This window comes from Phyllostomus hastatus, unplaced genomic scaffold, assembly GCF_019186645.2.
Source record: "Phyllostomus hastatus isolate PE091 unplaced genomic scaffold, TTU_PhHast_1.1 phas_scaffold_385, whole genome shotgun sequence".
Classification (NCBI taxonomy): domain Eukaryota; kingdom Metazoa; phylum Chordata; class Mammalia; order Chiroptera; family Phyllostomidae; genus Phyllostomus; species Phyllostomus hastatus.
The window spans coordinates 6,117,180-6,131,325 of NW_025334026.1; the positions used below are offsets into that span (position 1 = coordinate 6,117,180).

General features: G+C 36.5%; 1 protein-coding gene across 4 annotated transcripts in view; it reads right to left on the reverse strand.

Annotated features, from left to right (window-relative positions):
* SMG1 (SMG1 nonsense mediated mRNA decay associated PI3K related kinase) overlaps positions 1–14,146 on the reverse strand; it is a 138,313-nt gene that overhangs the window by 41,044 nt on the left and 83,123 nt on the right. For all 4 annotated transcript variants that reach the window (XM_045819427.1, XM_045819430.1, XM_045819426.1 and 1 more), the window contains 10 exons: positions 13,735–13,934; positions 13,143–13,339; positions 12,822–12,983; positions 11,864–12,018; positions 9,653–9,795; positions 9,307–9,508; positions 5,423–5,532; positions 4,517–4,664; positions 3,985–4,144; positions 3,208–3,328 (listed from right to left, as the gene is read on the reverse strand). In XM_045819427.1, coding sequence (XP_045675383.1) covers positions 3,208–3,328; positions 3,985–4,144; positions 4,517–4,664; positions 5,423–5,532; positions 9,307–9,508; positions 9,653–9,795; positions 11,864–12,018; positions 12,822–12,983; positions 13,143–13,339; positions 13,735–13,934 — 1,598 coding nt within the window. The remainder of the gene's footprint in view (positions 1–3,207; positions 3,329–3,984; positions 4,145–4,516; positions 4,665–5,422; positions 5,533–9,306; positions 9,509–9,652; positions 9,796–11,863; positions 12,019–12,821; positions 12,984–13,142; positions 13,340–13,734; positions 13,935–14,146) is intronic.

Consider the following 14,146-nt stretch of genomic DNA (forward strand, 5'->3'; position numbering starts at 1 on the left):
CACCATCTTCAAATCCCTTGCAGTTAGCATACTGCTTGCCATACAATAAACAATAAATTTTTGTTGAAATAAACATATACAATGAAGTAGACAAAAGTAAAATCATTCACTAAAAGAAATTCAACGTTTAGTTTCTGAATCTTTTAAGCAAAGAGCCTAGGCCAAAGGGTAGGGAATGAGGGTAAGGCTAGACCACCCCCACTTCACGTACCAGTACCCCCTGCCATTCTATCATGCCATTCTCTCCTGGTTTACTCCTACCTTTCTGAAGGATCCTTCTCCATTTCCTTCTCCTCCACTACCCATCCATTAAGCCATTAAAACTGGTGTTCTTCAGGTTGGTCCTAAGGCTCTCTACTCTTCTCACTCTGCATAATTTCCCTGGACAATATTACCTGCTCCTGTGGCTTCAACTGCCATACAAATGCTGATGATTCTTGAATCTTTATCTCTAGCCTGGACCATACATGTGAGTTCTACCGCTTAACAATCACCTATACTCGGGATTTTTAAAGGCACTTTAACCTGTGTCAAGTGAAATCCATTTTCCATCTTCAAACCTTTTACTTCCTTCTCCTAGTATCCCTTTCTCAATCGGGCTACTTTAGAAAGTCCTAGCAGTCATTTTAGACTTTTATTTTCAACCCTCATATCACGTGCTTTTTTCTGTCCCTAATGCCACTACCTTGGCTACCTTTAGCAGGGACTTCAACCTAACTGGTACCTTTTTTCCCAGTCTCCCCTTCTTCTAGCCCATTCTCTAACCTGCAACTGAAGCAATCTTACACAGAGGGAAGTCTCAACACTTAACTTCCTTTTGATGGCTTCCCACTGCCCTTCTGACAAAGCCCAAACTCCTAAATGTGGCTTGTAAGGCACTGATGCTTTACATTCCATTATAATCTCAATCTCATTCAGCTTCATCTCTTCCCACTCTCCCTTAAGCAAACTGAGTCATCTAAGCATCTTTCATCATTGCCACTGTCCTTCACATATGATGTTTGTTTAAATTAAATCAGTCTGCCTTCTTTCTCACCTCTACCTCCCTCAGGTCTCATCTTAAATGGTACTTCCTCTGAAGTCCTTTTCGAGTCCTAGGATTAAGCAGTGCCCTTGTTGCACGTTCTTTTAGCAACTTGCATGTGCACTTCCGTGCAGTACACCATACTGCTGTTTCTTATTTAATGTCATTTTTCCCTGCTAGACTCTAGAATCCCTTTGGTCCTAGGAATACAGAAAACAGGCTTGTCTTTTCATCATTACATCCCAAACTGAAGCACAGTACCTGGCACAAAGCACACAATTGATAAACACTTGATGAATAAAAGAAAAGTGAGGAAGAGCAGCATTCTGTCTCTAAATAAAACAAATGGATTACTGATGTTTTCTTTTCAATTTTAAAATGTTCAAATGTTCAATAAGAGGATAGAAAAGGAGATGATATTTTTAGTCCTACCACATGCTATGTTCTGTGCAAAGGCTTTTATATACCTTGTCTCATCTTCTATAAATCCTTACAAGAATCACATCAGTGGAGCAATCTCCTTGACCAAAAAAGAAAGTGACTCGGAAGTTTAATGACTTGCCCTAAGATGCCTCAATTTGCGACTGTTGGTCTAGACCCAAACCCAGACATATGACATTAAGGGCGTGAAACACAGTTACCAACAGACACCTTACAATGCAAGTCCATCTCCCAGTATTAGCTCAATCAGAATTTAACATTTAAATTGGCTCAGTAAGCCCAGCTACCCCATTTTCAAATAAAATTCTACAGAATTCTGGCAAGCTTTCCACTTTAGAACAGTAAAAGTAAACTGCTAGCATCCCTTTAACATGACATTTCTTTAAAATGAGACAAATATTTTTACAAATGCTAATTTTCAAGCCATTTGGTGTGGCTGACAAATGCATAAATAAGTCTTATGACTTCATTAAAAATGAGTCAGATTTAAACAGACATTTTAAGGTATATAAGATATAGCCCTAGATGGTGTGGCTCAGTGGACTGAGCGCCAGCCTGTGAGCCAAAGGGTTGTTGATTCAACTCCCTGCTATGGCACATGCCCAGGTTGTGGGCCGGATCCCCAGTAGGGAGGCGCACAAGAGGCAACCACAATTGATGTTTCTCTCCCTCTTTTTCTCCCTCCCTTCCCCTTCTGAAAATAAATAAATATTTTTTAAATAAAGAAAGAATATAAGATATACAATGGCCATTATGCAAATGAAAGGATGCTCAACATCATTAATCATCAGGAAGATGTACATAAAACAATGAGATAGTACTACATACACACTCCAGTGACTAAAATTAAAGACTGACAATACCAACAATGTACATGCCAGAAAGAGTGTAGTGTATGTAATCAGTTTATAAAAACCTGGCGAAGTATTTTGAAAGTTAAGCTATATGACCCAACATCTCCAATCCTAAGCATTTAAATTTTAATTATTTATTTATTTGTTCATTCATTCATTCATTTTTAGAGAGGGGGGAGGGAGAGAGAAAGAGAGAGACAGAAACATCAATGCCAGAGAGAAACATCTATCAGCTGCCTCTTGCATATGCCCCAACCAGGGACTGCACACACAACCCAGGCATGTACCCTGATGGGGAACTGAACCAGTGATCTTTCACTTTGCAGGACGCCCAACCAAGCCTCACCAGTCAGGGCTCCACTCCTAGGCATTTAAAGGAGAAAAACAAGTACATGTTCACCAAAAAACTTCTACATGTATTTCACAGCAGCTTTATGCACAAGAGCCCAAATTCAAAAGCAATACAAATATCCATAAAAGGGTCAACAGATAAACTGTGGCATATCCATACAATGACTAGTACTCAACAACATAAAAGACCACACTGGTACTTGTACCATCGGTAACCCTTAAAAATAAAATGCTAAACAAGAGAATTTAGACACAAAAGACTTTATCATTACATTTATATAACATTTTAGTAAAAACAGGACTTAAAGACAGGACTAATCTATAGTGATAGAAAGATAATCAGTGGTTGTGTGGGATGGGCAGATGAAAGAGATAACTGTGAAAAGGCATAAGGAAACCTTTCAGGGTAGATAAATAGTGTATATTTTTATTTTATCAGTGGTTACATAGGTGAGGATGTATTAAAACTCACAGAACTGTACACTTATCATATGTAAATTATATCTCAATAAGTCTACTTTTTTTAACCTTAGTTACCTTTTATTTTCTCCAACAACTGACTCTGGTACATGGTATATCTCAATGCCTGCATCCATGGCCTCACATCGTGCTGTTTACATGAACGCAAAGCTTCACTGAACAGTGGAATAAGACAGTCCTGCCAAGGTAAAACCAAAACCCCTTAGTGGAAACAGGATCCCTTACATGTTTGTAGACTGAGTTCGGTTTCATCTCCATAGGCTGACTATCAACTCTATTCCAGGTTTATTTATATTAAACTCTCTACCTTCTTCACTGCATCTTCTAATCATAAGAGGAAAAGATGCTCTAAGAGAAAACACTTTCACCCATCCAAAAGACTGTTTTTCAGAAGGTAAGTGCAACTTACCAATGTACTTATCAAAAAGTATGCACATCTTACTATAATTCTCTTTGGAAGAGCTTATCTTTGGTTAAACTTGACCCTATCTGGTAAGAGTAGGGGGTGTCTTCATCTTAGTCAAATATAAAATTTATATAATCTGCCCAACAGAAATATATTTATGTACACTAACCCCTTTTCCAAAAAGAAAAAGAAAAAAAATTAAGCAATTAGCATCCTTGAGATTATGTACCTTAAGTTCTTCCACCTGCCTTACACATTTCTCAAATGAAAATCTGCCTGAAATGGCATTTTAGATTTCTGGATTTGCTAGCTTGTCCAACAAAGTTACAGATGCTATTTTAAAAACTTGAAATATAGTCAAGTTTATTCTACCCTAGTGCCTATTGATGTTCAGGAGACTACCCAGGTAAAAATATACCTATACGCACCTCTGTAGAAAGTCTGTTAGAAACTGTGTTCTCCAAAGCAAAAGAGCAATACAGCTGTAAGGTACTCAGGACTGGCAGAGACTGGGAAACTGTCAAAGTAGAAAGTCTCAGTGGTCCAATAGCTATGCGGGAGGTTTGCTTCAAGTACTTTACCACATTTCTGAAACAAAATGTTTATTATTAATTCATAAATGAGATTTCTCAACTTGTAACCACTAAAGGGTATAAAGCAGTTTGATAAGATGCTTCCATATTGGCACCCAAACTGGAGGAAGAAGAGTAGGCCTGCTCTTTAGTAAAACGGTGTAACCAAGTCAGAGCATTTGTTTTGGGAGATGTTAGTATTTTATTTACTTTCAAGCCTCAGTGTGTAAGCAAGTGGCATCCACATATTACTTGACTTCTACAATCAAAATGAAGCTACCACGACTAGCACTGTAGTGCTCTAGAAACTGCCTCACCCCCACCAGAGTACAAACATTTGTCGTAAGGTATACATAGTGCACATTCACCTGCTTAGAATTCGACTTACTCGGTGATAGACTGCCACTTCTGATCTTGTTCTAGATGGTTTAAAGCAGTTGCCAAACAAACAGAGCTTCTCAATAACTGAACTTCAATGGATTTCTGAAGTTCCTTTGGATCTGGACTTAACATGTTAGGAAGTAGTTTTTTCATATCTACAAAAGTTAAATAGATCCCATTCAGTTAATTACCTTTTAATGTAAAGGTGATAAGATATTTTGACAGTGCTAAAAATAATCACCAATGAATACCTCCTTTCATATTAGGTTCAGCCAGCTATGCGCAATAATTAAATTTCTGATACCTATATAAAAATTATACTCTATAAAGTTATACTTCAGACCTCTCCTGAGTCAGTTAATATCAAGGCTCAAAAATCAGTTAGTAACCTACTATTTATAGGGACTAAACTAGACCTACTTTGGTATATGTCACTGAATCTAGCAGATCAATACTATCACAGATTACACAATACTAACTTTAGCACACAAAATGTTTCAGTTGTGATAAAGAATTAATGAACCACATCAAGATGTCAAGCACACAGGGGAAAGTGGTGGTGGAACAATCGAGACAACTGTATTCAAATATTAATTAAAAAAATGATTTAAAAAAGGTGTCAAGCACAAAAAATATCTAGCTTAAATACTACTTATACTTTTTCAAACAAATGGCTAGATAAATTTCAAAGTATTAGTGTAGCCTTTTTGTTGTTGTTGGCTTAATTTTAATTAAACTGTTATTTGCCAAATTAAATATAAATAGAACACTCCTAAATTTGTTGATTCACATGGAACTCTGCCCCAAAATAAATGTACAGTAACTTTCCAGATTGCCTAGTAAAATATACTAAGCCATACATTTTGAGCAACTTGTCCATAAAAATATTTAATTTTAAAATTATCTTAAATACCTATTTTTTCTTTTGATCCTCCAGCAAGTAGATTGATATTTTCTCCTGGCAACAATTCTAATTGCTCAGTGCATTCAACAAATTCTCCAGACTCAAAACTGCTTAGTGATCTGTAATTAAAATATTGGTTAGTTTGTATTACACCTTATTCAGCCTGTGGAACCATTTAAAAAAAAAAAAAATTCTAGAAAAAGGCAGCACCGTTTATAGCATTCTTTTAATGAAGTTCTTTCAACACAGCCCACCATTTTATTTTAATTTTTTTTGAAGATGTGACCACCACCTTAATTAGCACTAAAATTGGAGTAGCAAACCTGAAGGTCACAGCTTTAGACATCAGTTTAGCATACTCATCCCTCAATGTCTCCTTTCTCTCTTTGCAGCCTATTTTTCCTTGGGGCCCCTCCAACAAACTGACAACAGACTTCTGCAGGACAACTTCAACATCTAGTTCCCCTCAAGCTACCACCAAACCCCCTACAAGGCCCTGCCTGCCCATCACTTAAAGCCTAAGATCCTGTAGGTCTATGTTATTATCTCATTCTTACATTCTAATAGTCCTGCCTTCATTCACTGCTAACCCTCTTCCTCTCTACCTTTTGCACTACCTTTCATGGAACCTGTTTCTCTTCTTTCAATAAATTCTTTTCTATTCCCTCACCTTATCTGAAAATGGTAACACCTCAAAAACTCCCTCCTATAATCCTGGATCATCAATGCCAAGATGAGGGGCCTCATACTCCTAGCTCTTCACTACTTTCAAATCCCTGACCCTGTTCCCATTCCTATTATAGCTATTCTCAGCCAGAATAACAACTTTAGTAAAGTTGCTCCATCTCTCTTTCCCATTAATCTCTCATCTTTTCCTGTCCCCCTCACTGTACCATCCCCCTCAACATCTCAGCCTGAATCCAGCAATGTAAGTGGACATTACTTGACTATACCTGCTTCCACATTAATATGTCCCATGCCTGGCTCAACGCAACCACCAGCCTCTTAGGTGAGCTGTATGGCTGATGAACTGTCAAGGTTTATAGACTAAAACACTTACCTCTTCTGGCACTACAGGGTCAATCTTCTCCAGTGGCAGGTTCCCTCTGTGCCCGCTACACTCTACATTGCCCTCACACTTCCAGCTAATAACTGACAGGACATGACAGGACAAAAACCCCAGGCTTTAGTTTCCTCTACCCTTACCCCAACCCACTATCCACTCCCAAGAGCATCTATATCTAACTTTAACTGCTTTCCTTGAGGCACCTTTCCTTGAGGAAAAGGTGGAATTTGGTGGTTCATCCTTCAGTCAATGGTCTTTATCCTGTTTCTTCAACTGCTTTCTAGTGGCTCCTCCCCCTTTGTCTGAAAGAACACCTGATCTCACCAATATTTGAACACATGATACTCTTTCAGCCCAGCTTCTTCCCCTTCACTTCAAGAAACCCAATTAGCCTAACTAAAACTTTTCATTTTCAAGTTTTTCTACCACTCAACAGTATTTGACCTGGCTGCTTCTCTCTCTACAAAGCTCTTCTTGCTTGCAGTCTGGGGCTCCTGACAAGGCTGACTACTCCAATCTGGCTCTCCTACATCTTCAACACTTCCTTTCTCAACATCCTTGTGTTTTCTTCAATGACTCCTCCTCCTATTCCTTAATAGATGCTCAAAAGGATTCTGACCTTGACCCTCTTTCCTTTTCACTCACTCTTCTCCAGAGCCTTATCTGTGGTTGGTGGCTTACAAAGGCTTAAGGGTATAGAGTCAAGCATTTAATTACTGCCTATATAGCAATGATCCCCAAATCTCTAGCTTAGACTTTCCTCCTTAGCTCCAAATCCAATTCTTAACTATTGGGTTGGCCAAAAGGTTCATTTGTTTTTATTCCATAAGATGGTTCTAGTAGTGCTGAGTTGTCTTTAACTTCATTCAAAACAATTTTTTAAAATTTAATCTTTATTGTACTTTTTTCCATTACCATTTAGTCCCCTTAAACACCCCTCCCTGCAGCAACCACCACACTATTGTCCATGAGTCCTTTTTCCTTTTTGCTCAATCCCTCTACCCACTTAAGACAATTTTGTTAGATTGTATTGACAGCTGTCATACCAGTGTGCATTAAAAAATAAACTTATCAAAAATTAGTGAGTTTTTGCAGCCATTTTAATATTGAAGGTGGAAGAAAATATACATTTTAGCATTATTGTGCTTTTATTATTTCAAGAAAGGTAAAAACTCAGTTGAAACACACAAAAAAATTTGTGCAGTGTATGGAGAAGGTGCTGTGAATGATTGAAGGTGTCAAAAGCAGTTTGCAAAGTTTCGTGCTGACTTCTCTCAGGACAATGCTCCACAGTTGCATAGACCCATTGAAGTTGAAAGTGATCAAATTGAGACATTAATGGAGGAAAATCAATGTTATATTATGTGGAAAACAGCTGACACACTCAAAATATCCAAATCAATAAAGTTATTGGTGAAAATGAAAAAATGTGTGTTTTATTTTACAGAAAAAAACATACAGACTTTCTGGCAACCCAAATACATACTAAACAATCTCATCTGCATGTTTCACAAGCGCCTTAAACATGCTTCTTTATTCTGTGTGCTTCTACTTCAATTAATAGTATGTTTTCTCCTCCCTTTACCTACATCCCCACAAATTAATGGTCTACATGCTTCTACCCTTGCCCCCAACACCTCCAGTCTGTTCACAACACAACACTAAGACAGATCAATATGCTCCTCCTGTTCAAATTCTACCTAAGGTTTTCTATCTTATTAGGGGCCACAGTCCTTTTCACACTTTTTATTCCTTGTTTTTACTTGTTTTCATTAACCTTTCATAAATTCATAGCTCACATCTATTTCAATGTTTAATATTAGACATGTTTAGGGTCTTTATTTAGTAGTTTGATGGTTTCATGACCAGGAATACACCACAGAAACTTAACTCATTTATATCAATTAGCATATGATAAAATTCATTTTGAATTACGATGTCTCACTTAAAAGTCAGTTTCCAAGAACCTATCAACGATGTTAAGTGAGAACCCACTGTATTCAAATCTAATTTAGAAACACCATCAAATGTGATCCTTTCTAAAGTGTGACAAATTTACCATTCTAGTAGTCCCCCTGCCATTTGCCATTTCACTTTCCATAGTTTCAGTTACTCATGGTCAACAGTAATCAAGAAATGTTATATGGAAAATTCCAGAAATAAACAATTCATAAGTTTTAAACTGTACACTGTTCACAGCAGTATGATGAAATCTGAAACCATCCCACTTAGGATGAGAATCACCCCTTTGTCCAGATATTCACACTGCACACAATACCTGCCCATGTGCACTTAGTAGCCGTCTCAGTTATCAGTAGGTTATCAGATTGGTTGTGAGTGACAGGGTCACACTACATTCACATAACTTTCATTGTAGTCTTATTATAATTGTTCTATTTTATTATTGTTGTTAATCTCTTACTATGCCTAATTTATCTTTATCATGGGTGTGTATAAGAAAAACATAGTATATACAAGATTTGGTACTATCTGTAGTTTCAGGCACCCACTGGGATTCTTGGACATATTCCCTGTGGATAAGCGGGGGACTATCGTATGTTTCTTTTTGTTTTAGAATAGGCTCTGATAATCATGCCAAATAACTACTTCAACAATTGTTTTCACATAGAATGAATATCCTCATCATATCTTAGGTTTCTCACTATAGTCATTTTTAGAATGCAGTATTATTAGAACTACAACCATCTTGCAACAGTAGATATGACCAATTTCAATATTTTTCAGCCACAGAAGAAGTCTCTAAAGTTACTAAAAATTTGTTTAATCGAGTTAAGTATCACAATTTATAATGACAAAAAATCCTTACTTTATATAGTTGAAATCAGCTTTTAGGTTGAGAGAAGTACTGCTGGTACTCTTTTTCAAGTCATGGATAGCATTCTGCCATTCCTGTACAGCAGCCCAATCAGCAATTGAAATGTAGCACTCACATGCTTTATTTCCCAAATAATTTATAACCTCTGGGGAAGAGTCCGTTGGTTTGGACAACACAGTCTTTCGGGAGTCACCTGAGTGAAAGTATTTTATAAAATAGAGAGATATGCAAAGCAGTTTTAAACATTTCAAGGAGTGCAGAAATCTAAAAATATACAGTAAGTTCATTAGTACAAACTATTTGACCACTACTTTTTATTTAAATGCTGAATGCTCACCATTCAGAGAATGTTTGGGGCTGGCACTATTTCGCCCAGCATTGGCCAACATAAGAACAGATTTGTCAAAACCAGAGATGCAGCAATCAACGCCTGTCATGGCACACAGATGCTCCTGGTACTCCATAGAGGCCTTTTCAAACCTTTGACACAAATTGAAAGTCTTATTTTTTAATTATTCACATATTCGCGTCCATGAAAAACCTGAAAGACTAAATCATTCAATAAACTAAGCTAGACAATTAATTATTTTGCATGGGGTTGGGCATACAGAAAATGAAATCTCTTCCTCGTAACAAATGAATATAAGCAACACTGTTATGCTGAAAGTAAAGACAGCAAAAAATAACTAATGAAAAACACTGGGGTAAGTATCTGATCTCAAACGTGTGCAAAGGTTAAATAAACAAATAAATATAAGAATCCATAAAAAGTAACAGATTTAATGGCACAATAACTTGAAACTTTCGGTATCAAAAATACCATAAACATTTAAAATAAATTACAAATAAAAAATTAAATAGCATCAACAATTTGGTGTATATTAAAATTTCACAGATTCCCAACCAGGGTACATGCCTGGGTTGCAGGCCATAACCCCCAGCAAGCGCACATTGATGTTTCTCTCTCTCCATCTCCCTCCCTTCCCTCTCTAAAAATAAAACTGAGTAAAATCTTTAAAAAGCAATTTCACAGATCAATAAAGAAAAGCAACAAAAGGCCAGGAAGATTTATCTCTGTGAAAAACACAACTGGTCAACATAAGATACCAACAAAGTTCTACTATTAATCATTAATTAGGCAAAATAAAATAAAACAAATACTGATACTTTCACCGACAATGGTGGTAGGGTTGTTTCTGGGTGACCCCTGGTATTCACAAAGGTGAACAGAAGGGGTTACTCTATTGTTAGTGATTTAAATTGGCACCATCTTATCTACAGGGTAACTTAGCAACAGTATGTATCATAAGGCTTATGATCTGAAGCCTTTCTTCTAATAAATCAGCTTGTAGGAATGAATCCAAAGAAAATAATCACAACTATGAACAAAAAGCTAAGTGCCATGCTGCATTAAGATTAGTTAAAAAAAAATTAGAAGCTACTTTATTGCCCAACAACAGGGATGTTAAATTTGGGTGCATTCACAAATAAATACAACCGTGCCACTAAAAAATCACACTGTAGAATATTTAACATGGCAACGTATTTTTTTAAATATTGCTCAGTGGGCCCTGGGCATTTGGCTCAGTTGGTTGGAGTGTCATCCCATACACCAAGAACATTGTGGGTTCGATCCCCCGTCAGAGTGTCCAAGAGGCAAATGATTGCTATTTCTCTCTCATGTCAGTGTTTCTCTCCCCCTTCCTCTTTCTCTAAAATCAGTTAAAAAATATCCTAAGGTGAGGATAAAAAAAAAAGTGTATGTGTGCATCTATATCTCAGTGGAAAGGGAAATCATGCCCTGGCTGGCATAGCTCAGTGGATTGAGAGTGGGCTGCGAACCAAAGCATCACAGGTTGGATTTCCAGTCAGGGCACATGCCTGGGTTGCAGGCCACGGCCCCCAGCAACCGCACACTGATGTTTTTCTCTCTCTCTCCCTCCCTTCCCTCTCTAAAAATAAACAAATAAAATTTAAAAAAATAAAAAAAAAAAGCAAATCATGTGGCTTATATGAGAAGACACTCGAACTAGGAAGGCATATATACCAAAACTATAGTTATAACTAGGAGATGGAATTATGAGCAGTGCTCTTATCTTTTTCTGCATTTTACAGATTTGATAAAACTTACATCAATGTGCAGAGACTATTATGGTACATGCTCATTTACCTAGAGGAATCAAATGAGTCTGAATGTTGAGTGTACAGGGCTAATGAGCAATTACTCTAGCCAAAGAGGGAAATTTGTACCAGACTCTGATTTCAAAGGTTATCAATTAAGGATCAAGTTTAAAAGTATTTTTAAATCAAGTAATTGGCAGATCTTGTTTTAAGGAAGATTTCCTTATAATTCATAAATAAGAAAGATACCCAAGTTTTGCTACTAAAGAACAGACTGAAAATGTGTCCCAGTAAAATAATATATAGCAAACTCCAATTACTAAAATGGAACAAATCTGTTTTAGCATTTAAACACAATGTTAGCCAATAGTAAAAATTATGTAAACATATAGAAATTCCATTACCCATTTCCTTCCTTCTAACTTACCTCCCTTCAGCCTGTTGGGCCACTGAGTTAATCCAGAGAAGATTTTTCCCAACAATGGAAGATGACCAGACAGCAATTCCCTGTATAGCTTCAGGACAATGCAGTTCACATAGTGCCTCTACCACCATCATAATGGTTACTTCCAATTCATTCCCCTGAAAATGGACCTCAGAAATATTAACCTCAGACATCAATACCATTAAAATTCAACTATTAATCACGTGAAAGCCTATTTAAAGTCAAATGTACTTAATTATTTTTGCAACAGTATTTTATTTTTGCAACAATAATATTAAATTATTTCCCTCAGAATTCTTAAAATGTCATGTATAATGTAGCTACAAAGTACAGCTGACAGAACCCTAACAGTTCATGAGTGTTAATCTTTACAAAGTAAAAAGTCCCCCAGCATTTCAACTGTGGCATGTATAGGAGTAACACATAAAGTAAATATAAAGAAAAATTAAATATAAATTAACACAAATAAAAAGATGATTAATGTCATATCTCTGAATATTGCCTGGCATTACTGTAATTAGCAAACATTTGTTATTTTCAGATCCCACTTACTGAGCCCACTTACAAGCTAGCACTTTTCTCATACGTTACAACATTATTATATATACTTCTGCACTTATTATAATTTACATGTATTTCCCTATGCATTTTACAACTGCTATTATAAATTATAAAAATTATTTCTTCTATAAATTTCTTAGAATTACCTTTAATGTTCCAACTTTAAGTATAAGTAATACATATTTTGACAAGTTCTAAATACAAAATATGAGTAAGTGGCTTTGGAAGTTTTTGCTTTTATAAAATAATAGATCAAAAGCTTTGAAAACGAATTAAAGTTTTCATTTATTTTACCCAGAGATTAAATAATAGCAAGGATATTAAATCCCAGTTTTACTAATCAACAGATTTACAATTATCTGCAAACACAGCAGTGTACCTGAGATAGATTTGTCTTCATTTCCGTAAGTAAGTCAAAGCCATGTCTCACTGTCACAGCAGGCTGGCCTGCCAACAATCCAACCCTCATTATGGAGAGTCGAATCCGAGTCAGCCAGTCTTGACAAGTTTGGCGATTGGTATAGAAAAAAGTTCTAATGACCTTTAGAATAAAGAAAAAAGCAGGTTCAAATTATAGGTATTGATGACTCAAATACACATACAACAAACACACAAGTCTACTTTGATGTCAGCTCTATACACACCACCAACTTTACCATAAAACACTGCGCCAAGCAACACTGAGCCCACCAAAACCAACCTTAGGAGGGGATGTTAACGCATTGGCACATCCCTCATATGCATTATACATCAGCTTCTCCAGATTTTCCAGATATTGCAGAAGAAGAACAAGTCGAAGCTGGTTGCTACTGTGGCCTTCATCATTGTCTGCAGTTGTCCACTGACTAACATCTTGATCCGGGTTTAATGTGTGAGCTGCAAGACTTCTAATGATACCTAAAAGCAAAGAGAACATTCCAAATTTAAAAGAAATCTTTAAAAAATGCAGAAGTACTTAGAGATAATTTCACAAATTTCACATTTATCAAGTTTCTTCTGTACAGCTGTCATTTAAAAACAAAACTCTCAACATAAAAGATTTTTCATTTCAGCGGCAAAAAATGTTTTCTCCATACAAATCCCTTAAATTTTTAAACGAAGAGTGACAGCCATGCTGTTGCCAACACAATTATTCAATGAAAACTTATTCTAACCATATCTAAAAGATTAAGTGATAAAATATTCAGGGAAAAATTATGCTTTCAAATTTTTGTTTTAACAGACAAATTGCTTAATATAAGGCTTGAAAGTATTTACATCACAATGTTTGGAAAAGCACCAGAATTGATTACCTTCAATTGTCTGGAAGGTATCTTGAGCTCTGCCCAGTGGAGTTCTCAACTTAGAAAGGACAGTGAACTGTGCTGCTTCCCAAATAGCCCACTGCCAAAGGATGGCATCTGTCTTTAGAAGATTGCGGGGAATTGTTGTTTGGTCACGCTTATCCAGTCTCTGGCAGCTATAGAACAATCTTTCTAACCAATTGTCCTTCCTGGGAAAAGCAGTTTCATATTTAACAGACAATAATGACTTCATTTTAATAAAGTAATAAAAATTGCAAGAGGAATGGAAGTAGGGAACTACAATTTTTCCTACTCCAAAAAGGCAAAACCTATAAATCTAAGAAAAGCATTAAACCCCCACCACTCATTCTGAGGAGGTCTGTTACAGTTAAAACAGGATGGGGTATGGTATGGACAAATT